This window comes from Vulpes vulpes, chromosome 7, assembly GCF_048418805.1.
Source record: "Vulpes vulpes isolate BD-2025 chromosome 7, VulVul3, whole genome shotgun sequence".
Lineage (NCBI taxonomy): Eukaryota > Metazoa > Chordata > Mammalia > Carnivora > Canidae > Vulpes > Vulpes vulpes.
This window is the reverse complement of record NC_132786.1, coordinates 1,758,366-1,786,155: the sequence shown is the minus strand read 5'-3', so window position 1 is coordinate 1,786,155 and position 27,790 is coordinate 1,758,366. Positions and strand designations below refer to the sequence as shown.

Here is a 27,790-nt window from a genome sequence, read left to right as displayed (position 1 = left end):
ACATAAAAATAAATTCAAAATGGGGGAAAGACCTGGGGCACCTGGGTAGCTCAGTGGTTAAGCATCCACCTTTGGCTCAAGTTGTGATCCTGGGGTCCTGGGATCAAGTCCTGCATCAGGCTCCCTGTGCCTATGTCTCTGCCTCTTTCTATGTGTCTCTCATGAATAAATAAATAAAATCTTTATAAAAAATGGATGAAAGACCTAAGTGTGAGACAGGAAACCATCAAAACCATAGAACACAGGCAGTAACCTTTCTGATATTGGCCATAGCAACTTCTTACTAGACACATTGCCAGAGGCAAGGGAAACAAAAGCAAAAGATGAGCTATTGCGACTTTATCAAGATAAAAAGCTTCTGCACATCAAAGGAAACAATCACTAAAACTAAAAGGCAGCCTATGAAATGGGAGAAGGTATTTTCAAATGACGTGTCTGGTAAAGGGTTAGTATCTAAAATATATAAAGAGCTTGTAAGACCTGATACCTAAAAAAGAAAAAAAAAATCCAGTTAAAAAGTGGGCAGAAGACATGAGTAGACATTTATCCAAAGAAGACACACAGATGGCCAACAGACACATGAAAAAATGCTCAACATCACTTATCATCAGGGAAATACAAATCAAAACCACGATGAGATACTACTTCATACCTGTCAGAATGGCTAAAATTAACGACACAGGAAACAACAGGTGTAGGTGAAAATGTGGAGAAGAAGGAACCTTGTTACATTGTTGGTGGGATTGCAAACTGGTGCAGCCACTCAACCCAGCCACTGGAAGGCAGTATGGAGGTTCCTCACAAAGTTAAAAATAGAATTACCCTATGATCCAGCATTGCTGGATATTTACCCAAAGGATAAAAACATACTGACTTGAAGGGATACGTGCACTTTGATATTTACTGCAGCATTATCAACAATAGCCAAATTATGGAAAGTGCCCAAATGCTCCTAAGTGACGAATGGAAAAAGAAGATGTGGTATCTGTATATTGGAATATTACCCAACCATAAAAAGAATAAAATCTCTCCATTTGCAATAATGTGGATAGAGCTAGAGTGCATTATGCTAAGTGAAACAAGTCAGTCAGAGAAATACAAAGACCATACGACATTCCACTCATATGTGGAATTTAAAAAACAAAATGAACAAGGGCATGGAAAAGAAAAAGAGGGAGACAGTGAACCATAAGAGACTCTTAACCAGGGCAGCCCGGGTGGCTCAGTGGTTTAGTGCCGCCTTCAGCCCAGGGCATGATCCTGGAGACACGGGATCGAGTCCCACGTTGGGCTCCCTGCCCGGAGGCTGCTTCTTTCTCTACCTGTCTCTGCCTCTCTCTCTGTGTGTGTCTCTCATGAATAAAATATAAATAAAATCTTAAAAAAAAAAGAGAGACTCTTAATGATAGAGGACAAACTGAGGGTTGCTGGAGGGGAGGTGGGTGGAAGATGGGCTAAATGGGTGATGGGCACTAAGGAGGGCACCTGTTGTAATGAACACTGGGTGTTATATGAATCACTAAATTCTACTCTTGAAACCAAAATTATACTATGTGTTAATTAACTGGAATGTAAATAAAATTGATACAAAAATAATTGTTAATATCTTTGTTTCAGTTCTGTCAGGTATTTCCTTTTAGTCCTTCATATATGTTGAAGCTCTGTTATTAGTGACATACACATAAAAGATTACTTCAAATTTATGTCAAAAATTTACATCAAAAATTTATGAATATCTGCAAATGTGAAAGAAGTTGGGCTGGTGCTGGGGGGCCACATCCTCATGCAGAGCTGGGGATGGTCTTTGTCTTTGAGACACTTCTGCTGGGGCCATCTTGCAGGACATTCCAAATACTCTGCAATAACATATATTCAGGACATCTAAAATTTCAAGAGTGAAGAACTTTTTATTGTTTCTGGATGAGATGCTGAACTTCTGATTCTGGACTATGGCTTTTGTGCACTTGTTTTTAAAAAATATTCCCTAGTCTCTAAATTTGCTTATGTATTTTTAACTTTTAATTTGCTTTATCTTTTTAAAAAATATTTTATTTATTTATTTATGATAGACATAGAAAGAGAGAGAGGGGGGCAGAGACACAGGCAGAAGGAGAAGCAGGCTCCATGCCGGGAGCCCGACGCGGAACTCGATCCCGGGGCTCCAGGATCACACCCTGGGCCAAAGGCAGGCGCTAAACTGCTGAGCCACCCAGGGATCCCCCTTGCTTTATCTTCTTAATCATTTTCCCTATCATTTTTAATAGGTCTTCTACTTTTTAAATCTATTACATTTTCATTGATTTATTTTTTCTTAGCTTGTAAATTTTATACTCTTGTTCTTTATTAACATTTTAATATTTTATTTTAGCTTATTTATGTTTTTAATATTTGCTTTGTTAATAATTATCTCCTCTTTATTGCCTTATCTTGTTATCCTTTCATTTTTATTTTAGTAATTTATATTGATAAATTTTAATTATATAAGTAATACATAAATACATGCCTTTTTAATGAGAAATTACTACAGAAGTATATTGGCATGCATGGAATAATAAATGAAATGTCCTCTTGTTACCCACCAACCCTAGTCCTATTCTTCCTAAAAATTCCTTCCAAACATTCAACATACAAGTAATATGCAATAATTTATTCCGCTTTTTTTCATGCATGTAATGTGACCTTTTCTGTCAAAATAGACTGATTTAAATTTAATTACTGCATCCTAACACAATTTACCTAATCATTCCCCCATGGATTGCTTCCAAGTGCTCTTTTCAGGGAATGATTTTCTTTGATTATTATCCAAATATTGAGTTTATGAGATTATATAGGGAATCAAAAGTTTGCATTACATAGAAACAGTCATGAATGAACTAATCACTTATAAAATAAATCCTTACTCAAACCTTCTTTTTCAGTGTTGGTGAGTCATTTTCTGATTTCAATGAATATATAATGTAGAATGAAATTGAAAATCTTGCCAAAGATGCAAGATTTCATGAAGTCAATGAAAGTGATCTTGGTTTAGGGATGCCTGGGTGGCTCAGCGGTTGAGCATCTGTCTTTGGCTGAGGGTGTGATCCGAGGGTCCAGTATCCAGTCCTGCAACAGGCTCCCTGTGAAGAACCTGCTTTTCCCTCCGCCTATGTCTCTGCCTCTCTCTGTCTCTCATGAATAAATATAGAAAATCTTAAAAAAAAAAAGATCTTGGTTTGCTTTAATTACAGGTAAAATATTTTCAAATAGGAATCTGATGCAGTTAAAATCTACTTTAGTAGATGTATCAGAAGAGTGTGATTTGAAAAAAAAAAATCAAAGGATTTACAATATTCAGATGAAGCCCTGTGAAATTTTACCAGAATTATTCTTTTTATGATCACTTAGCAAAAACCTTTGTGAAATAGAGAACATCACATTGTTATTATGTAATTTCATCTAGCATGTTTTTAAGAATGAATACTGATTCATTCAGGTTCTTTTAAGATTTAAGACACATATACAATTGTAACCTAAATTTTGTTGAATCTAAAATAAAATGATTTCATGATTTTCAATTCTAATTTTTTTTAAGTAGGCTCTACACCCAGCATAGAGCCCAATGTGGGGCTTAAAATCCTTGCCCTGAGATCAAGACCTGAGCTGAGATCAAGAGTTGGACGCTCAAGTTACAAGCCAATCAGGCACCCTTTAATTTTAATTTTAAGGTAAACTTCCAAATTCTTCCTCTCCATTCTTTCTATGCAATGTTTTTCTTTATTTTATATGAATTTTCTTTAAAAAAATATTTTATTTACTTATTCATGAGAGACACAGAGAGAGGCAGAGACACAGGTAGAAGGAGAAGCAGGCTCCATGCAGGGAGCCCGATGTGGGACTCGATCCCAGGATCCTGGGATCACACCCTGAGCCAAAAGCAGATGCTCAACTGCTGAGCCACCCAGGTGTCATTTTATTTTATATGAATTCATTTTATATGAATTTTCATTTTTTTAATGACACAAATTATCCTAAATTATTCACTTATTTAAGATTATATATAACTGAATACCTGATATTCTTTCACGACCCCAATCTACTTCTCTTATAGTAAAGATTTCTAGAAACAAAAAGTATTAACTATATTAAATGCTGTTGAAAAATCTACCAGGACAAGGACAGAGAAGTGATTATTGGATCTAGCAAGGTGGAGGCCATTGGTGACCTCGACAAGAGCTGTGTCAGGTTTCAATGGGTTTAACAAAAAGTAGGGGAAAGGGACTTGGAGACAGTGAGAATAGAATTCTCTTTTTAAGGGGTTTGCCATAAACAGAAAGAAATGGATAATAGCTGGGGGGGGGGCAGGAAAGAGTCTATATTGGATTCTACCTTTTAAGACTGGAGGTCACAACATGTTTGTATGTTGATAGGAGTTATGCAGTAGAGAGATAATGCAGGAGAGAGGGGGATTTTTGAGGGGTGTGGAGGAGTTATTAGGTAATAGTAAGGGAAGTTTCAAAGGAATAACAGTGGGAATTAGTGGCTGAAATATATAGGATAAGATCATTGTGGGGGAGGAGGTTAAAGAACTATTAGGCCAGGTTATTGGAAGGATCATCCATATTTATGTTGAATTTACTAAGAATTGTGACAGGAGTAGTTTTGGAGAGAAGGAAAGTGAGTCAAGAGATAAAACCTTCGGGGATCCCTGGGTGGCTCAGCAGTTTAACGCTGCCTTTGGCCCAGGATGTTATCCTGGAGTCCCAGGATCGAGTCCCGGGATTGAGTCCCACATCGGGCTCCCTGTGTGGAGCCTGCTTCTCCCTCTGCCTGTCTCTGCCCCCTCTCTATCATGAATGGGTAAATAAAATCTTTTTTTTTTTTTTTTTTTTTTTTAAAGAGAGATTAAACCTTCAAGGAATGGGGGTCAGTGGATGATGGCAACAAGGCAGATAGTGGGTGTTAAAATTTGATTTTTTGTTATTTTAATGTTAACAATATACCATTTTTAAATTTTCTTCATTCTTTTAATTTAATATAGTTTTTTGTTTTTAACTTTTTATTATATAATTTTTATTTGTATGACTTTTTCTTCTCATTGTAAACATATTTAATTTTCTCTTTATCCTTTACATTTTGTGGTTATTTCCCATTATTTTATTTCATTTATTTTATTTTTAAATTTCTCATTATTTTAAAATATTTTTAAAGGTTTACCTCAGTTCTAAAAGAGAATAAATTTCTATTTTGTCAATTTTGGGTTTTAATAACCATCAAAATCTGTGGTTACAGGACAAGTATAAACCCTATAGAGTGGCATTGGCTGTCATTTCCACTGTCATTTTCCTTGTAGATTGGTATCTCCTTCATAGTTTTTTGTGGTATGTGAACCTCTGGACTCAATTTCCATATTATCAGGGCTATGGAAATATATGGAATAGAACAAATAGTTGCAAAAAATTTTTAAGGAGAATGATAGTATCTCTAGTACAAAATTGTGATTCACTAAATGACATAAAGTGCAAAGGCTTTAGACTTCCATTGCACAGACCACTAGTAACCACTCTCATTTTATTGATTGATTGATTGATTATTTTATTTATTTATTCATGAGAGACACAGAGAAAGAGAGAGGCAGAGACACAGGCAGAGGGAGAAGCAGACTCCATGCAGGGAGCCTGATGTGGGACTCGATCCCGGTACTCCAGGATCATGCCCTGCGCCAAAAGCAGATGCTCAACCACTGAGCCACCCAGGCATCCCACCACTCTCAGTTTCTGAACAGTAAAATTTTGAGTCCATGAAAACATTTGTTGCAGGTACATTAAACTTGTTTGTTTTAATTTTTGATGAACTAACACATTAGCCATCTAGATAGCTTATTTTTTTAAGATGACTGAAAACAGTGTCAACTACCTTTAGCAAGAAGGATTTTGTTAAGTGTTAAAATACTGTCAGTAGTGGCATAACTGTTTATCATTCTTTCCTCTTTTTGCTAATAACAGTATCCCCTTTTTCCTTTTATGAATTTCTTCTCCACCACCTAGTAGGGCTATTTGTCATGAATTCATTTCCAGCACAGGAATAGAGGTGTAGCCCAGGGGGCCAATCAAAGTATCTTATTCACTGGATATAGTCATTAATATGGGAGTGGTCCATGACCCAGAAAAGGACAATCAGGGGTTGATAGAGATCCTCACAGAAGCCTTTATCTGTGATCATCTTCACTGAGTATGAGTCATAGATTAGCCTGGAGCTGTCAGGGACTGTTGGTGCCATCATGTAGATACAGAGAAGGTTGGGAGAGGCGTGGAGAGTGTGGAGGGAGGAAAAGAGCTCAGTCCTTTTATAAATCATTTGAATACCTGTGCCTGGTCATGCCCAATTTATCCATGGACTTTCCAGTTATGTGACCCAATAAATCATGTCTCTCTCTTTGGTAAGTTTGAGTTGCTTTCTGTCATACAGTAGCAAAAAAGCTCTGAAGATAAATTGTCTAATATCATGAATATCTTCCCATGACAGTACTTATGTTTTCACTCTATTATTTAAAAAAAAGGGTATATAATATTTCATTGTATAATTATAATTTGTTTTATAAGGTTCTACTGAAGATTGTTTTCAGTTTTTTAAAGTGATAAATCATGCTGTAGTAAACATCCATATATGTGTGGTTAAATATAGGACCAAGATTGTTTGGGTCAAATAGATATGTGGGTTGGAAAGGTGACATCCTGCTCCTTCAAATCTTATATAAGTTAATGTTTCTAACAGGAGTATATGAAGGTGCCTGTTTTCCTACATATTCAACATTCTGATTATTTTCCTAACTGTGTGGATAAATCTGGTCTTATTTTTATCAACTTACTTTTTGAGATTATTAAACTTATTAAACTACTTATTTTATTTAGTAAAAACTTATTAAACTACTGAGATTATTAAATTTATAAACTACTTATTGAAACAAAAACAACTTAGCTTTTGAGATTATTAACTGATCAGTCATTAATTAATTTTGCATGATATTTTTCTATGGCTGTATTTACCTAGCAGTTTAGTCTTGAGTAGTAGTAAACTAATCATGCCTTTGTCTAGCGGCCTCTTCTCACCTGTAAGTTATGAGGCTGATTCCAAATTATTTATAGAGGAGATAAAGGCAATTAGCATTCATGAAGTCTAATGATCCTCTTCAGTAATGTCCAAATTTGTCCCCAGCAAATAAAAAAAGAAGATAGAAAGTTTCCTATTACGAATTTCAAATTTTATACCTTCTATTTCTGCTGTGCTGGTGAAGTGAGTAGGTAGTGCCAAGAGTCAATAGGTTAAGGAAACGGAAGAAAATAAGGGAGCTAGGTAAAGTACAAGCAGTAAAGCAATCCCCGAAGTGCTGGGAACTGTCTCAAATTCACCTAAGGTTAAATTCAGATATAAAGAATGTGGGTTGGAGAGCAGGTATACAATAAAATATGAAGGCATTACAAGTTTCTTATTAATCTGAACAGAAAATTCTCCAAAAAATAAACAAACAAAACAAAACAACTCTACTTTCTACATTTCCAGAAGCAGTTCTCTTACTTGAAAGTTTTCCTTGATCCTTTCAGGGTTAAAGCTTTTAGGAATAACAACCACTCCTCTCTGGATGTTGAAACGCAAAACGATTTGAGCTGCTGTCTTCTTGTACTTTTTTCCCAGTGCGTTAAGAAATTCATCCTTTAGCAAAGGTGGGGAAGATATGTTCACCCTTAAAAAAAAAAAATCAAAACCTGCATCATATTTAGCTCAAGCAATGAGAACAGATGGTTAGTCAATCACCTCCCTCCTCTGGCTCCCTATCCCCCTGGCCACCTACCACTTCAGGTCACCTGTAACCAATTTCTCAGAGAGCAGAGCACTCAGTGAAGAGTTGCTTTTAACATGAAAAGATCAAGAGAGGCAAATTTATAGAGCTGCCTCTTTCGGAGGGTAAATGGTATTTCTTTGATGGGTCTTACAGAGAGAACTGGGTTGGAAGTAGGCATATGGGGAAAGCAGGAAGACCAAAGTGGAAGAAATAGAGGCACAACTATTAGAGTCATCTTCACGTAGAAAAATTTCTACTTAAGCCTATGGAACACATCACAGCAGAAGTGCTATACTGGAATACAGAAATCAAAAAATTCTAAAATTTCAGGATATGGTCATGGAGACTGTCAGATAATACCTAAACATTTGTGGGGGTATATCCCATGTTTCAGGCATTGTTAGGTAATTTCATACATACAGTGTAATAAATTCTTATACCACCTTTGTGAGGAAGGTTTTATTAGCTCCAATTTGTGTATATAGCGAATGACTCAAAGACTTTGTTACTTTCTTAAAATCACAGACCCATATAATCTTGCCAACCAAGTAATTCACATCAGTTTCATACTCTACACCAAAGGAAACACTGCTGAAGAGATATACAGCATCGCTTACCAGGTTGGATTCCTAGAAGTCCCCAAAGGGCTGTATGCAATAATGACAATGTCATGCTGTTGGCAAAATTTCAAGAGTTTTGGCTGGGTGAAATATGGATGGCACTCAACCTACATGGTTGCATTAGAGAGCAGAGCACAGAATTAAAGCCTTGGAGTGAATGCAGTTTTACACAGTTTTTAAAAATTTCTTCAATAAAACCCATTTAAAAGTATTATGGATAATGAGGCAAATGCTAAATATTATTCCTAACAAGGAAGTTGGCATTGTTTATTGGTGAGATTAATTAAAACATGGTTAGTGAGGTCACCATCTGTAGAATAATCCTAAAATCAGTGGGGAGCAAATTCAGTTTTGTCAAGTTAGCATAGTTTAAAACTTTGAAGGAACAGACCTAACTATCTAGTCACCATTCTAGCAAATACATTTTTTTTTTCAAATACAATTTTCTGTAACAAAAAAGCCATCTCAAGGTTCAGATTACAGCCTGGTAAGTAGAAGTGACATGTTGCAAAAGCCCTCTCTCTGTAGCTATCAGGCATCTAAGAATATTTTCACAAGGGGTAGAACATGTATAAAATGAAATTTAAAGATGAATTTTGTCGTCTTGGCCAAGAGTTCTTTACACTCTCCAGTGCAGGCCTGCATTCATCTTCAGTATCTTACTGGCAAGATTCCTGCATTAAAAAGTGCTTGTGTCATAAAGTTCTTCTCAACATGTCTTCTTAACCACTATGGTAACATTTGACCTATGCTTTTCTTTCCTTTTTGGTTTAAAATCAACCAATGCTGAATTAAAATAATTGAAGTATATACTTATCTTGATTGTCTGGAATAGTATTTGGTGAGTTTTATTTCTAGAAGGCACAAGGAGATGCTACTGATGAAGTGGCAAAGGTAAACTGGGCCTCTTTGTAGTGGGTCGTCTTTCTTCTTTCTGTTCTCTAATTTGATACACTTTTTTTTTTTTCTGACATAATCTTGTTCCTTTATCCTAAGAGACACTTGTGGGCTTTCCACCCCTTGGAACATTTCTTAAATAATTCTAGAAAGTAACACAAACTAAAAAAAGGCAGGAATCACACTCTTTAGTGTTTCCTTCCTTTATCTCTCTGACTTCCAACATCGCTCTCTACTTTTTCATTTCCAATCTTGTCTATTATTGGTAGACCAGTCTCTCCAAGACATGTGTTTTTATCACATCACTCCACTGCTTAGAAATTAAGTATGAATTCCTTAATTTAATGCCCACCTGCTCATTCCAAATACAAAATTTAAAGACTCCTTTCTAATCAGACTGGTGTGCTGTTGCATGTCTCTGGCCTTAGTAAATATGTAGAAGTATGTAGGTATACATCCATATGTATATGTGCATGTGTGTGTTCATAAACACATTGAACATTTTATAACCTACTCTTTGAAAAAGGACTTCATATGGCTTATGCCAACATGTGTGCATGATAAGGCTATCACAATTAGAAATAGAACAAATAGATAAGTGCATATCGAATCTATGACTGAAAAATCTGTGAACTGCAATCTGGGAGATTAGAGAGAGTTGCATTGGGCAACATACTAGAAACATCCGCTCAATGGGAACTTTTGAGTTAACATATAAACTCAAATAACAGCATAACAATATAATATAAATCTTTGCATAGAGAGTTGTTAGGTAAAAATCCTAGGGCATATCACTAAAGAGACACCCAGTGAGGGAAATTCTGGGGGTGGGAGTAGATAAGTTAATAAGATCCAAGTGCATACGAACTCACAGAGAACCATATTCCTTTTTTTCAGAGGATTTATCTAAGTTTCTAATTACCAATAACTTTTGTGATTGATTCATATCTGCTCCCCACTAGGCGGCTAGTGCCCTAAGAGGAAGGGCTGTATCTGTCGTTGGTCTCTTATGCATGCCTAAAGCATAGCAAAGTGCCTGGCATAAGGCAGGTGCTCAATGACTGTTGAATGGAAACAGTAACAATACAGAGAGGACCAAGTCAGCATCTTAGGAAGGGGCTTCCTCAGGGCTGCAGCTTGGTGGGTCATTTCAGGCCAGTGGATGATCCTTGTTTGGTATGCTGGCACTGGATGCTCAGTTTCAGGTAGAGGGTAGTGATAGTTTCTGTTGTCACTTGATGTCATCATTGCCCTGAACTAGCTCATTTCCAAGGTGAAGCATATCTAAGCACACTTGCTTCCGTCTTTCTTAGGGGCTGGTTATAGCCCTTTGTCGATGGGCTAGTGGAGATTCAGTCTTTACTTTTTCATGTTTATTCTGTAAAATTGAGGTCACTTGTCAGTGTGTTGACATGTCTGGGGCTTTTACAACACTCTTTGATAGTGCAGAACTTCAGATATCAAGAATCTCACAAGGTGAAGTTAAGCTGGCTCTTACGACAGATGAGTTCTTTGACTTGACTTTTTTTTTTTTTTTACTTGACTTTCTTAAAGATGGTGGTGCCAGAAAGTGGACTATTAATTTGCATTACTATTTTCCCCTTTATAGCTTACTTTCTGAAAATTGGAACTGCTGATAATGAATGATGGTTATGACCTGTTCCTCCTACCCTTCTCTCTTAGACAGACTCTGTGAAGGAAGACAGTAACCTCATTCTGTGTCTTTCTTAGAAGAAGTGTGTCGAATTTTCATTTAAGTTACTAAAAAATATATATATAGATTCCGAAGTCAGGACACCTGTGATTTAGGCATAGTGAATAGGGTTAGGAAAAACTGAAGATTTTGGAGATCTTGCCTTTCTCCCCACCTCTCTCCCTTTATTTGTTACTGGAGTTAGGTATTTGAGATTAAATGGCCTGAGGTAGAGCCACAGTCTCCGTTGAATTAGGCTGGGAAAACACTGCATGACAAATGACCCCTAGGAAGGCTTTCAGAGAGATTAAGTGAGGGATGGAGCCTGGAGACACCTTTGTGTAGACAGGCAGCAGAGGTAGTCCTAAGGAATGCTCAGGCTCTGAGAATGAGTACAGAGTGAGATAATATTCTATGTGCCCTTGTTCATAAAATATAAAGTCTTTGAAGAAATATAAACATTGGGATCCCTGGGTGGCGCAGCGGTTTGGCTCCTGCCTTTGGCCCAGGGCGCAATCCTGGAGACCCGGGATCAAATCCCACGTTGGGCTCCCGGTGCATGGAGCCTGCTTCTCCCTCTGCCTGTGTCTCTGCCTCTCTCTCTCTCTCTCTCTCTCTCTGTGACTATCATAAATAAATAAAAAATTAAAAAAAAAAGAAATATAAACATTTTGCAAATTATGCTTTTGATTTATTCTAATGGGAAAATTAGTTTTTAAATATGTGAATTATGAATTACACAAGGTCTTCAGGTATGTATCCCTTATATATAAGTTGTGACCACCCTGTATTATGCCCACAATATGTCATCATGTTTCTGGGCTGAAAGCTGTTTGAACTAAATGTGTGTTTCTGGAGTGTAGGTGGTCATACCCCAGGCATAGGGTAATGGCAGGTGGCCACTACACCTGCACTTTGATCTGTACCATCTCAAGAGTATTGATATACTCTGCTGTCCATATCATGAAGCAAACGAACAAGCCTGGGATATGATCTTCCCACATGTCTTGTTTCCTTTGCAGGGTACATTTGTGAAGCTGTTCATGATTCTTGTGCCAACATATCAGGGTATTTCTTCCTTGGCATGAGAAGACACACTGTCAAATTCTTACTCCATTTTTCCTTCTGAGGTCAAAAAGCATCATCTTTCTTTGTACATTTGTAAGAAAAAGTGTGTCATTTTAGCCTTTTATAACAAAATATTGTCCTTGGGGGTGCAGGAGGGAGATGAGCTGGTGCGAGTTAGGGTAGGAATAAAGAGAGAGATTGAGATCAATTAGGAAGTCAAGCGTTGTTGCTCTCTGCTCCTTAGAGCATATGGTATAGTGTTGGCTTAGGTGTCAATTAGGAAGTGATCCTTCTAAATATAGCAACACTTCTATTTTAGCTGTGGGCTGTCATGATAGGTAATAATTCATTCTTTCTGTTATGAACTCAAACAAGACTGTTTTGAGTTACTAAATATGATGAATCAAGCAAACAAGTCAACCATAACTCCAGTACATGAATCTTTACCCTAAGGGCATTTTTAAATGTAGCCTCTTAGTGTTTTATGAAGTAGAGTGAAGAGAGTATCATTATCCCCATTTAACAATATTTTGTTGTGATTATAGAAATAACATATGCTCCTTACAGAAAATTTGGAAAATATAGAAAAGCATAAAGAAGAAAACAGAATTCACTTGTAAAATTCACAGGCAGAGTTAACCACAGTTAGTATTTTGATATATTTCTTTCCAATATTTTTCCTATGGATGTTTTTATTTTATCTTTATTTATTTTTATTTTTTTAAGATTTATTTATTTATTCAGAGAGAGAGAGAGAGAGACAGAAACACAGGCAGAAGGAGAAGCAGGCTCCATGCAGGGCTCCCGACGTGGGACTCGATCCTGGGTCTCCAGGATCACGCCCGGGGCTGCAGGCAGCGCTAAACCGCTGCACCACCGGGGCTGTCCCCTATGCATGTTTTTAAATAATGTATTCACATCAATACTCTATTACATTTTGTATCCTGGTTTTTCCCTTTAATATTATGGCCACTGCTCTTTTGCTCAAAAATGATTCAAGAACTTCTTTTATTAAGATTTTATATTATATGAGAGTTATAATTTATTTAAATATCCCCCCAATTTTTCATATTTGTGTTTCCTTTTTTTTCCCTCTTGGCCTTTATAAACAGTGCTGTGACAAACACACTTGAAAGCTTTCAGATTTTTTTCACAAGGATAAATTCTTTTCTTTTTTAAAAGATTTGTTTATTTATTTATTTATTCATGAGAGACACACAGAGAGAGGCAGAGACACAGGAAGACAGAGAAGCAGACCCCCCACAGGGATCCCCACCCTCCCCACCAGGGATCACGTCCTGAGCCTAATGCAGAGGCTCAAACGCTGAGCTACCCACGCATTACCACAAGGATAAATTCTTAGGAATATAAGACTGTGAACAATTTTTAAGGTTCTTGACACTTATTGCCAAATTACTTCCCAGTAAGGCTGAACAAATTTGCTCTCGCTAGCAATTCATCACTTGCTTATATGGAACGTTATGTTAAAAAACAAAACAAAAGCCTAGCTGTTTTGACGCAATATAAAATAATACTTTAAATTTCTGTAATTATCAGTGCAGTTGAACATTTTTCATATGTTTACTAGTCTTGCAATTTGTCTTGAATTTCTGTTCATAGTCTTTTACTCACTTTTCTGTTGAGCTTTAGTGTTTTATCTTTGATTTTTTTTCATTAATTTTTATTAGGCTCTTAATTCATAAGGATATGATCCCCTTTTCTATTGTATTCAAAAATATAATTTTCCATTTTACTTGCTTTTTGTTTCTTATTTATTTATTTATTTATTTATTTATTTATTTATTTATTTATTTGAGAGGGAGCAAGCAAGAGCAGGGGGGAGGTAGAAGCAGACCCCCTGCTGAGCAGAGCCTAGTCCCCCACCCCCTACCCCATCTGGGCTCTATCTCAGGATCCTGGGATCATGATCTGAGCCCAAGGCAGATGCTTATCTAACTGAGCCACTCGGGTGCCCCTGTTTCTAATATTTTTAGAGTTTGATGTTTTTATACTATAAATATGTCAATTTCTTTTATAATTTTCCCATGGCTTCATTTTCTATCTATAGATCTATAAAACTAAAATTGTTTTGTAGCACTCACAAATGATTTCCTCTTTCTCCTTTAACTTCTGATCAAAGAGATACTAGGAGTAGGACATGAGGCAAAGATCTGTATTGGCTTCTACATAACTAACCATTTCCTCCACACTATTTACTGAAAAATCACCTCTTTTCCACTCGTTTGTGTTATTGTCTCTATATTAAGTTTTTATCATACTTGGGCCTGTTTCTAAGATATTTCTTATTTTCTATTAATTTAAACTCTGTATATCCTAATGTCTGGCAGATCTAGTTCCTCCTCATGATTTTTCTTCAAAAAAATTCTTTGGATTATTTTTGCCTGGATTTGAACTTGCAAATCTTTTTGTAAGAGACATAAATTGAGAGAAGTCAAAAGACTTGCTCTCATGGTCCTATGATGAGATATGTGTAATGACCACAAGACTCCTACTCCAGCATTCTCCTGTTAAGTAAATATTGGAATCTCCCTCTACTCCTCACATTCCCCTCTCCCCTCCCACCTCCTGTCAAACTGTACCTGGTTGCTGACTGGCTTATGTTTGAGTCCTGGTTTGTTCAAGATGAGCTCCAGCTGCCTGCGGTTAAAATTGGAAACTCCAAGGGATTTCACCAAGCCAGCATCTTTGCAAGCTTCCAAAGCCTGTTGAGTAAAGGCCAAAGGGTTAAGACAAAAGCCTCAAAACAAATGAGAATGTTTACGGGGGTGACAATGAATTCTTTAAAAGGAAAGTCCCTGGGTATGTTAACAGACATTCTGTGAAGATTTTAAAAAAGTGGGAGAGATAGGCAGGAATTCTGTATTTGAATTAGTTTGGGAAACATTGTACAGCATATCTTCCCCTTGCATTTTCACAATATATACCAGTACATTAAAAATGATCTTATTTCTTGAAATCTGTTGAGGTTTGCTTTATAGCATGGCATCTGATCCATTTTTATAAATGTCTGGTGTGTGTGAAAAGGTATATTCTCCTTTTATTAGATACAAATTTCTCTCTCCTCTTGCTCTGTGTCTCATACACACACACACACATTATATACAAAGCTGGGTCTAGCTTTTCCTGGCTTCTCAATAATTTAAAGGAATATGTTAGAAATTTCCCACTATATTAGAAGAATTTATCAGTGTCTTCTTATAGTTTATTGACTTTTGCTTTATATATATTTGAAGATATTTTATATGGTATGCATGTGTTTAAAATTGGTATATTTTCTTGGTAAATTGACTCTTTTATCATTATGCTATTTGCACTTCCCTATAAATTTTTTTAAAGATTTATTTATTTATTCATGAGAGACAGAGAGAGAGAGAGAGAGAGAGAGAGAAAGAGAGAGAGAAAGAGGCAGAGGGAGAAGCAGGATCCATGCAGGGAACCTGATGTGGGACTTGATCCTGGGTTTCTGAGATCACAACCTCAGCCAAAGGCAGAAGCTCAACAGTTAAGCCACCCAGGCATCCCCCCTATAAATTTTAGAATCAGCTTTTCAATTTCTTTTGGTATTTTGACTGGGATTGCATTGAATCTATCAGTTTGTGGAAAATTAACATCTTAATATATTCGGTCTTTCTATCAAAGAACATGATGTATCTCTCACCTTAGAGTTTTAAAAATTGCTCTCAATAGTGGTACATGGCTGGCTGAATTGGTAGAGCATGTAACTCTTCATCTTGAGGTTGTGAGTTCAAGCCCACATTGGGCATAGTAGATTACTTAAAAATAAATTGCTCTTAGTAATATATTTTAGTTTTTACTGTTTAACTCTTGCACTGATTTTGTTGGATTTATCTCTAAAACTTAATATCATTTTAAAAGATTTAATTTCCAATTATGTGTTGCTAACATATACATTATGTATAAATACAGATCTTATTTCTTGTCCTATGGGTTATTTACATGTATGTTTTCAGTTTCCAAATATCCGATGGTTTTTCAGATATATTGTTGTTCATGACTTTGCATAAAGAATATAATTAAATGTGTTGAGATTTGTTTCATGTCTCAGTGGACTATTTTGTTAAATGTTCTATGTGTACTTGAAAAATAGCATTTTGCCATATTTTGGTGAAATATTCAATAAATGTCAATTAGGTTAAGCTAGTCGATAATGTTTATTTTTAATTTTTTTAAAGATTTATTTATTTATTTATTCATGATAGAGAGAGGCAGAGACACAGGCAGAGGGAGAAGCAGGCTCCATGCAGGGAGCCCAACGTGGGACTCGATTCTGGGACTCCAGGATCACGCCCTGGGCCAAAGGCCGGCGTCAAACCGCTGAACCACCCAGGGATCCCCGGTTGATAATGTTTAAATCTCTTTTATAGATTTTATGTCTACTTATTATCTCAATTATTGAGATAGAGGTTTTGAAATCTTTGACTATAATTGTAGATTATTTTCCTCTTCAGTTCTCTTCATTTAAGATTCATGTATTTTGGAGTTCTGTTACGAGGTTCTGTTATTAGGATAAACACACTTCTTTATCGTTGGTAATACTTTTTGTTCTGAAACCTTTGCTAACATTAAAATAGCTACTCCAACTTTCTTTTGAAGGAAATAAAAAGCCTAGTATATCTTTTTCTATCCTTTTACTTTTTTTCTTAATCTTTTACTTCTAACCTATTTGTGTCTTTTTATTTAAAACAGGTTTCTTCGACAAATACCCACCATTTGCTTCAACGTGGATGGAACTGGAGGGTATTATGCTGAGTGAAGTAAGTCAATCAGAGAAGGACAAACATTATATGGTCTCATTCATTTGGGGAATATAAATGATAGTGAAAGGGAATATAAGGGAAGGGAGAAGAAATGTGTGGGAAATATCAGAAAGGGAGACAGAACATAAAGACTCCTAACTCTGGGAAAGGAACTAAGGGTGGTGGAAGGGGAGGAGGGTGGGGGGGGTGGGGGTGAATGGGTGACGGGTACTGAGGGGGGCACTTGATGGGATGAGCACAGGGTGTTATTCTGTATGTTGGTAAATTGAACACCAATAAAAAATAAATTTTTATAAAAGATAAAACGGGTTTCTTATAAATAATATATACAGTGGGGTTTTGCTTTCTATCTATTCTGATAACCTCTGCCTTTTAACTGAGTTGTTTAGACCATTTACATATACTGTGATTATTAATATAAGTGAGTTTATTTTATTTATTTTTTTATAAGTGAGTTTAAATCTCTCATCTTGCTCTTTGCTTTCTATTTTTACCATCTATTCATTTTTCCCCTTCTTTTCCTGTCTTCTTGATTTATTATTGTTTCTTCCATTTTTTTTCTTTATTGGCTTGTTTGCTATACTTGGGAAGTTTTATCATTTTCTCTGTATATTTGATATTCTGAAATTTCACTGTAATGTACTTAGGTAAGGTTTTTCTTCCCTTTTCTCTTTGGTGATCCACACCTTATCGTTTTTTTTCCTTCAAATATTACCTCCTTTTCTTTTTTTCTTTCTTTTTTCCTGAGACTCCTATTGTATGGATGCTAGAAATTCTAATTTTATCCTTTACAACTCTTAGCCTTTCTTTCATACTTAAAACATTTTCTTGTCCTTTCCTTCTTCACGTTTGGGGGGAGGATAGTTTCCTCATTCTGATCTTTCAATCTCATAATTTTTTCTTTGTTTATATCCATTCTATTTTTAATCCCATTTATTGCATTGTTTTACACTTTACTAAGTATTATTTTCACTTTTTTTAAAAAAAGTATATTCTTGTTCTTGTTTCATATTGCTAGCATCTTTTCTTATCTCCTTTGTTATATTAATTGGCTAAAAAAGCTAAAAGTTCTTGGTCATCTGTTTATGTTTGGATCTCTAATTGAGATGTGTGGTTTCTTTATAAAATAAATGCCTTGTAATTGGGAGTTTTAACACATTTTTTTCCTGAGGATACTGGCTATGGTATCAGGCAGTCCTTTGGAAGGGAACACGTGACTCCAAACCTAGCCGTCTACAATGAGGTCAGGAATGAGTGTACGGTCTCTTGGGTGGAGATCCCCAGGCATCAGAAAACCCAATCAATGGCTTCTCACCCCTCAAAATAACTCTGCAATTCAGATAATCATCTATTACCTACGGAGGGTGGAGGGGAAGTCCATTAGAAAGAGGTACATGTTAGGGGCGCCTGGGTGGCACAGTCAGTTGAACTTCTGCCTTTGGCTCGGGTCATGATCCCAGGGTCCTGGGATCAAGCCCCATGTTGGGCTCCCAGCTCACTGGGGAGCCTGCTTCTCCCTCCCCCCCCGCCGTTTGTGCTGGTGTGCTCTCCTTGCTCTCTCTGTCTCTCTCAAATAAATAAATAAAATCTTAAAAAAAAAAAAAAAAAGAAAGAAAAAGGTACTTGTTAGAGTGTAATTTCCCAGCCTTTGGAGTTTTGAATGGGAGAAGGAGGGAAATGATGGCCAGAGGTCAGATAGTAACTTATGTTTTTCTCAGCCTCTCACAAGTGCGGGATTTCAGTGCTATTCTTATTGATTCCTGAAGACATCTGAACATGAGTCTTAAGTTTCTATAGGTGTGGAGCAGATAATATTTGTTCCAAGGCTACAGCAGGAGAGAAGGAAGAGCAAAAAGAACTCTAAGGTCCTTTCCTATGTTATCCTCTTGCAGCTTGTTGGGCTGCCTTCTACTCTAGGTAAAAGCTGCCATATTACCTCATAAACAAACCAGTTGAAAGATCTGCACCCCTCACCCCCAACATGTATCCATATAGGTTTCCTTAATTACTTTCCCCAGTTTTCCTACTCTTATGATTTTGGGGAAGGAGCCATCAACTTGTTCAGAACTGGAACCAGAATTATTTCTCAGTTTTTCATGTATCACTTTACGTTTGTTTCTTTTAAACATCATATTATTGATTTTCATAAATTCAATTTGAGAAATTTCAAAAATTTGTGATTTTATCTCATTGATATAGTCTTATTTATGGTTACATTAGAACTTTACTTTCTTTTTCCTTCTACACTTCTCTCTTCTTTGGCATTCTTCTTTTCCATCAAAACAAAATCAAGAGTTTTTCAGTGTGCAGAAATGGGGATTTTACACATCTTTGCTTATGATTAGAAATACCTGTTCCAATTATTACTATACATTAGGAGTAAAGGCTGCATCTCTCTATAAATTGAACAGAAATAATCAGATCAGTTTAAAAATGTAGTCTTCAAGAAAAGAGGCCCATTTGAACTTACCTCCCAAGTGGCACACAGATTTGACTTGTGATATAACCATTTGCCATTCTCATCTTTAGGGTAGATTTCATCTCCAGGCTATAAAAAGAATGAGTATAACTTATTTCATTTATATCTGGGAATTAAAATTATGGCATTTGAGTTGTCATTATACCATATACCCTGGGCCTGGGAAAGCAATTCAATTTTAATTATTTATGTATAATAAATATGACATATTAGTCTCATCTCACTCTGGCATTCATTTTCCTTTATTTATTGCCAGATTATTATTGTTCTTTATTTTTTTTTAAAGATTTTATTTATTTATTCATGAGAGAGAGAGAGAGGCAGGAACACAGGCAGAGGGAGAAGCAGGCTCCATGCAGGGAGCCAAGCGTGGGACTCTTTCCCGGGTCTCCAGGATCACACCCTGGGCTGAAGGTGGCGCTAAACCACTGAGCCACCTGGGCTGCCCCCTTATTATTGTTCTTAAACCATGAAGTTCTCTCATAATGAAAGGAATCTGTTCAACTACCCCCTCCCACCTCACCCCAATGACACAGACAAAACTAACAGGTGTCTGCATTTGGCCCTAACTCTGTTTTTTTTTTTTTTTTTTCCTAACTCTGTTTTTCTAGGGCATGGTGCCCTACATTCTTGAGAAATAAACTTCAACCACAAAATATATTCTTCTCTAGCCTGACCACGATCCACGTCTCAGACAACTCCTGGACAGAGCCAGTATACCTGCCATTTCTTGCTCTACCTGGCTAAGAGTTGATCCCCTCTCTACACACCAATTCCCCCATGGGTACAGCTACAATCCTCTCACATCCTTCAAAACTCCTTTAAAGGCCCAGCTTGACATAAACTTGGGGCCAACACTTTTCTAGATGTCTGGTTCCTCTCCTCCCTTGGAGAGTGAATAAACTCTCCTCTTTATTGCTCCACTCTTTGTGCAATTCTTTGCCACCCTCATTACCAGCCACTCTAACACTTAATAACAAAATTACTCATAAATAAAGAGTAGAAGTTGAGAATTAGGATATTTAGGCTCAGCGTTTTGATTTAACCCTAAGCCCAAAGTTGAGAACAGCAAATTCTTTTTAAAGATTTTATTTATTCATGAGAGACACACAGAGAGAGGCAGAGACATAGGCAGAGGGAGAAGCAGCTCCTTGGAGGGAGCCTGATACTGGACTCGATCCCCAGACTGAGGATCATGCCCTGAGCCAAAGGCAGAAACTCAACCACTGAGCCACCCACGCATCCTGAGAACAGCAAATTTTTCACTCTAATAAGAAAACAAGGATCATCCTTAAGGGTGAAAAGAAGTTTTTCAGCTAAGAAAAGTGTAGCTAATGAATGGAACACTCCCTAATCATACGGAAAAACTTAGCACATTCCTTCTTGGTTCTGAATAATCTGCCCAGTGGCTCTTTCTTTCCCTTTCCGGGACCTCCAGGAGTTTAGCATCTGTTTTCTACTTCACAAATTATCTCAGTATCAAACCTAGGTTTTTGGTGATCCTTTTCCAACTAAGACTGACTGTTGGCTTTCAGATTTTTCCTCTTTCACTATATCTAAAAATGGAAACCATCTCTTATGGGCTTGGAAATAGGGTAGAGAGAAATAAAAGATGATTTCTAGGCTGCTCGGTTGGCTAGTGGTGATCATTCCCTGAGTTTAGGCTAGCAATCAAGAGTTTTATTTTGGATATTTTGAGTTGGAAATGGCAATTTCCACATTCAGTGGGTATTTGAGGAGGTAATTGAACAGAGAAGTCTGAGAGAGGCTCAGAGAGAAGTGTTGGCTGCAGACAAATTTGGGAGGGATCAGCACATAAAGTGGTATTCAATCCATGGGATCACCTGTAGAGAAAGTGTGGCTCAGTAAGGCAATATTGAGGAGAGAGTACTGGGCATAATGGCGTTTGGACGTTGGCAGGGAAGATGCAGTCAAAGCACCTGGAGAGGGTGATACAATAGAACCATAAGCTGAAAATGTTTAAAGAAAAAGGTAGTAGTCATCTGTATTGAAACAGATCAAATAACATGGGACAAAGTGTCTTTCAGATGTGGATGATAGCATGGAAGTCTGTAGACCATGATAATTTTTTTTTGTTGAAAATCAAGCATTTGGACAAAGTCAATTATATTCTTAAATATTTAAAAAATTTTCCTTCTGCCATTTCACCTGAATGAAACTTCCCCCTGGTGATAACATTTTCTTCATTGTCCTCTTTAGTGAAAATAATTTCTTCTCAATTCTGCCTGTCTCAATGAGTGAGAGCGGGAAAAGGGTTCCTCTCCCCTTGATGTCCCATAATCACTCATGTTAATTGCCCTTTCTATCTCTGATTTCTAAGCTTTTTAACCTCTCAACACTTATGACCCACATTTTCACTCCAGTCTTTCTCCATATTTCTTGCCTTTTGCATATCCTAGTTTTACCTCTGTTCAGAAATGGCTTTATGCCTCAATTCTGAACTCTGCTAAATAATTTTTACCTCTCCAGATTTTAATTAAGTCCTTATCAAGCCTGCACCCATATTAAATATTTCCATGATGCCTCCCTTAGGCTTCTGCTGTGTCTACTTTACTAGTCCATTCATCCTGCTAAAACCATTGTCTTTGTCCTCTGTTCTTGCTCTTTAGTGTAGGCCATTGCTGGAATAATCCAACCCTCTAAAAACTCATGATATTGACTCTCATTCCTGCTCAGCAGGATGAACTTCATTCATCTTTCAAAAATGTTTTATTGTGGGGTGCCTGGGTGGTGGAATCAGTCAAGCGTCATGCTCATTTTCAGCTCAGGTTATGATCATAGGATTCTGGAACGGAGGCCTGCGTCTGTCTCTGTGCTCAGCATGGAGTCTGCTTGAAATTTTCTTTCCTTCTCCCTCTGCCCCCCAACGCTTGTGCTTTCTTCTCTAAAATAAAATCTTTAAAAAAAAATCCTTAAAAATGTCTTGTGATTTTCTGGTATTTTGTTGTTCTGAAATTGTGTCTGCTTGTTAAATTGACATTCAAAAAATAATAAAGTGCTAAAATGTTTTAGCAAGAAAGGTTTCTTGTTAAAAAAAAAATCAGGAGAGGGCAGCCTGGGTGGCTCAGCAGTTGAGTGCCACCTTCAGGCCAGGTTGTGATCCTGAAGACCCCAGGTTGAGTCCCACGTCGGGCTCCCTGCATGGAGCCTGCTTCTCCCTCTGCCTGTGTCTCTGTCTCTCTCTTTCTGTGTATCTCTCATGAATAAATAAATAAAATATTTTAAAAAAAGCATGTGATATTTTGGCTTTGAAGATTGATTTCTCAATTATAGGAATTACAGGTTCATTTGGGAAGTAATGTCATTATACTGTGTCATTTTTCACTGTTAAAAATTTTACCTTCTCTCTGTATCCTTGAGCCTTGACCCCATCTAAGAATAGGAGTGGAAATTTTCTGTTTACCTTTCCCGAAAAGATTTTACACATCATCGGTCAGCCACAGGAAAGTAAATTTCATTTTCTCACTTTTAGACATAGGCTTTTTCCAAATCTTTAAGAGTTAAGTGTAGAAATCTACTCTTTGAATATGAGTGAAGTTAGTTGTGTGAGGATGAGGTCTGAGGTTATAACTCCCAAGAACGTGAAATTAAAAAATCACTGTAGTCCACAGGGTATTGGGATTGCTAGGTTCATGAGGACAAAACAGAGGGGCAGTGTTATGGGGTTGGCATCAGGGAGCCCACCTTGTGGTCCTGTTCTAATGGACTAAACCTGAGTGAGTTACTTCCTTGTTTGGGGCCTCAACTTTCTCTTCTGTGAAATTAGGTTGTTGGGATATCTTATACTAAGGTTCCCTTCTACCTAAACATTTCAGAATATTATCTATAAAATGTCAGATATTGTGCCTGTAATTTCACATATATAATCTTAATGACTCCTCGCAACATTTGTCAAGTTAGTTGCCATTGTCTCCGTTTTACTGATAATGAAATTGAAGTTCAGAAAGAACCAAAAAAAAAAAAAAAAGAAAAAGAAAGATCAAAGTGATTATTGCTAGTAAGTAGTAAAGCTGAAAATAAGTCCCTCATCTGTGTGACTCCAAAGCCCATACAGACTTTGTCCACTCTACTATGTTAAGACTATATGGAAAAGATCAGATAACCAAGTCATCTGGCTTGTACGTGACAGAGCTGGGATTCAAACTAGGCAGCCTGCTTCTGGAACCCATGATCTTTTTTTTTTTTAAGAAATTTATTTTTTTTTAATTTATTTTATTTATGATAGTCACACACAGAGAGAGAGGCAGAGACACAGGCAGAGGGAGAAGCAGGCTCCATGCACCGGGAGCCCGACGTGGGATTCGATCCCAGGTCTCCAGGATCGCGCCCTGGGCCAAAGGCAGGCGCCAAACCGCTGCGCCACCCAGGGATCCCCCTGGAACCCATGATCTTTATCACTATGCTAAGTGGCCTCTAATTAATTACAGTAGAAATCTGTTATTTTGTTTTCTATCATACTTGTGCTGTCTCCTCTGGAGGAGCCCTTTCCATGTTTTTTGGATGGGTTGACCCAGCTCTTATTCTCGGTCAAAGATGTCAGTCAGTCCCCAATTTGGCCTTTTGCAAAGGTTAGTCGGTAACAGATACATGACCTAAGGAAGGCTAGTCAGTATTTCTCTGTGAGGTTTAATGTGTGGTCTCTCTTTCTCTGAATTGTCATGTTGTGTTGACAATGTAGGCTTGGCATGTAAATGGCCATTTTGTCATCAAGCAGAAAAGGATTTTTGAGGACGAAGCCAACCAAACCAGAGATAAAGGGCCAGATACATAGTTTGAATTTCTGGATCCAGCTGTGCCTGAATTAGATATCCCTTGGAATTCCTGGCTCCCTTTTTAGCTAACATCAACTTGAGTTGGATTTCTGCCATTTATAAAAACAAGTTCTGACTAATTCAAAGATTTTGGGGTATGGCAAGTAATGAGAAGTTGGTTAGGTCAACATGGCATAGTGGACAGTGAGAAGTATCCCCCCTCCAGCTAAGAATTGGCAATCCTTGCTCTGTAAGAGCATAGAATCTGTTAAATTGTTGTCTTGAGTCTCAGACAAATAGGCCTACTAATGGTGGAGCTTTAGGGGACGTAGTAGAAAACCACTAGGTATTAGAATTTTCTGGCCATTTTGTAGTCTTCAGGCATGTGTTGAAAGAGGTTTGTTGCTACTGGGCTTGTAAGACAAGAGGTAAGATGACATTTTATTTTATTTTATTTATTTTTTTTAAAGATTTTATTTATTTATTCACGAGAGACAGAGAGAGAGAGAGAGGCAGAGACACAGGCAGAAGGAGAAGCAGGCTCCATGCGGGAGTCCGACGTGGGACTCGATCCCGGGTCTCCAGGATCACACCCTGGGCTGCAGGTGGTGCTTAATCACTGCGCCACCGGGGCTGCCCATGACATTTTATTAAAATGGGTACTTCGTACTTCTGGATGTCATCCAAAATGACAGAAGTTCATATCTGAGCCTTCCGGAGATAGATAAATTAGTGACAGCCAAGAAAGGAAGGTAAGAATCCTAGAGGGAAGTAGTATTGGACTTTGTGAGAATGCTGGTTGTCTTTGAAGATAAGATCTCAGGCCACAGATGCCCTACTAGACAAAGGGGCATCCAGTGAATTGCAGACTGGGTATAAGGAACACATTAACTGTGCCTGCCTGTTTTATAGTATTTCTTTCTTTTCTTTTCTTTCTTTCTTTCCTTCCTTCCTTCCTTTTTCTTTCTCTTTTCTTTCTTTCTTCTTCTTCTTCTTCTTTTTCTTTCTTTCTTTCTTTCTTTCTTCTTTCTTTTTCTTAAGATTTTATTTATGTATTTGACAAAGAGAGAAAGAGAACAAGCAGGGGGAGTTGTAGGCAGAGGGAGAGGAAGGAGCAAACTCCTTGCTGAGCAGAGAGCCCAATGTGGGGCTCGATACCAGGACACTGGGATCATGACCTGAGCCAAAGGCAGATGCTTAACCGACTGAGCTACCAGGTGCCCCCGTTTTATAGTATTTCCAATCAGATGGAGGTCAGTAAGCTAAACGTGAGGCAGATGAATAAAACAAGAAGCTTCTTTACTAAGAGACAGAAACCATAGGCCACGGATTAGATATAAGAAATGTGACCCTATTAGATTTTTAGTTTTAATTACTCATTCATGGACCTGACTGAATGTAAATTTACTGAAAGGTTATTACATTTTAAGGGATATTGCCTTGTCCATTAAATCTCAACCTGACCAGTAAAAGCCTATGATTACCAAGGCCATTGTGAAGTCTCCAAACTTCTATCTTCATAAAGTAGGATGCAAAAGGGCAATCTTTCCCAAAGCCCATCTTGGATGTGACTACAGAGGAAAGCCAACAAGGAAAGTATTTCCAGAGAAAAGAATAGGGGCAGCCAGGTTGGTCACATAAAGGAATTCTGGCCACTGTAATGGCAGAGTCTTTGTTCTTTCTGACTAGCAGCAGAATCTGATTTACCTTGTGAACAAGTAGCCAATTTCATTGTTCAATTTCTCCTGCCCTCAATGAAATTTTAAAGCAGTGACTGCTCTTTAGCAGTGTATATATACATATAGGTGTGTTGTTTGTTGCTGGTTAAATAAACAAGTCCATAGATTGAAAAAGTTCAAAGAAGTAGTGAATTTGAACTAGAGGAATAGATATTACATAGATACCCTGCCCTTGGATCTAGCTCCAAGAACCTGACTATTCTTTGGGTTATTTCTTTTTTGGAGGGGGTGGAGGATGAGTAAGTTTTCGGTTGCATATATTATGTTGCATTATGTACTGCAGGGACATTTTCATGACTTTGTAAACAGGAAGAAGGATGTGTCTGAATGCCAGGTAACTAAAATGTAGAGTATAGTTGGGGGACTACACGTTGGTTTGGTGGGGAGAGTTTAAACTATAGTTAAAGACAAGATATAATAGCAAGTACATTGGATTATGAATCAAAAACTAGGGCTCCAGGTCTGAGCCTGTTATATATAATCTCTATAGGCATTTGTTGGAATTGGCCAGTACTATCTGATTTATAATGACAGAACACCTTAACACTCTATGGTGATAAATAATGAACTAGCTTCATAGCTTCACACACAGCTGCTGGCTCATGGTTGCCTAAGAGCAGAGACCTATCTTTAGGCATCTGAGCTCACCTTGAAAGCCATGGGTATTTCAATGATGTAAAGATCCACATAATCTAGCTGGAGGACGCTAAGTGTCTTCTCCAGGGTTGGGCGGACCATCTCTGGGTCATGCTTTGTAGCCCACAGCTGAAAGAATAAAAGGTGATAGTTAACTAACATCTGCACTTTTTTTTTTTACAGTAATACAACCCTTAACAAAGCACTCATATACATTATTAATTCATTTCATTTTACAAAAATATGCTTATGCTGCAGTATCATCTGAGTATAGGATGAGCTCATACAACTCCTGACACCCAGAGTATACTTTATCCAAATATAGTACCAGAGACTGGAAGATCCATCTGAAGTATAGAGTACCTAGTTTGGTGACAGAGTCTTGCCCTGCTCCCTGCTAATTTCTGAATTGACCCTCAGCACTTTCACTTTTCCTTATTGTGTAGGTGGGAACATTATCTGACTAGCTGGCTTCAGCATTGTGTTTTCAGGACAGTCTGATAAAAGGTGTGCTTTAGCGGGACAAGAAATATGGTTAGGTGAGTGACTTCACTGGATCCTTCACCTTGTGACAGGTGGTGCAGAAGCTGGTAAAACTTTAATTATTGCAAATGTTTAGATTTCCTTTTTTTGCTGCTTTGTTCTCATTTGGTCCTACTGAGACCCCAGGGAAACTGTGCCAATTCCTACTAAGAAATTACTGGCTCTCTGGCTAAACTGATAATGTCACCAAAATGGTGGTGTGGGAGACTCCAGCCTCATCTTCCAATAAAGGTCAATAATTAGCTATCCACAGATGAAAATGGGGAGATATTGGTCAAACAGTACCAATTTCCAGTTATAAGGTGAATAAATTCTGGGGATCTAATATGAAGCATAGTGATTATAATTAATCCTATTGTATTATATACTTGAAAGTTGCTGAGGGAATAGATCTTAAATGTCCTCACCACCAAAAGGAAATGGCAATTTTGTGATATGATAGAGATGTTAGCTAATACTATGGTGGTAATCATTTTGCAATACATTAGTGTATCAAGTCAACATGGTGTACACCTTAAGCTTGCAAAATATCATATGTTGATGATATCTCAATAAAGCTGGAAAAAATAAAAGAAATTTAGTTTAATGAAAAAAAATGAAATTAGTCAATCTCTAAAGTGTTAGGTAATGAAAGATTAAGGTTTACATTGTCAAACTGAAGCACGTGTACCCTTGAAGTCTATTAAGCACAGGGTACTGAGGGATCCTCAGAGCCTTGGGATAAAGTA

General features: G+C 37.4%; 1 protein-coding gene across 2 annotated transcripts in view; it reads right to left on the bottom strand.

Annotated features, from left to right (window-relative positions):
- Positions 1-27,790, bottom strand: part of LOC112912510 (aldo-keto reductase family 1 member D1) — a 59,511-nt gene that overhangs the window by 5,440 nt on the left and 26,281 nt on the right. For both annotated transcript variants that reach the window (XM_072762785.1, XM_072762786.1), the window contains 5 exons: positions 26,532-26,648; positions 19,364-19,441; positions 14,695-14,817; positions 8,434-8,543; positions 7,552-7,717 (listed from right to left, as the gene is read on the bottom strand). In XM_072762785.1, the coding sequence (XP_072618886.1) occupies positions 7,552-7,717; positions 8,434-8,543; positions 14,695-14,817; positions 19,364-19,441; positions 26,532-26,648 (594 nt within the window). The remainder of the gene's footprint in view (positions 1-7,551; positions 7,718-8,433; positions 8,544-14,694; positions 14,818-19,363; positions 19,442-26,531; positions 26,649-27,790) is intronic.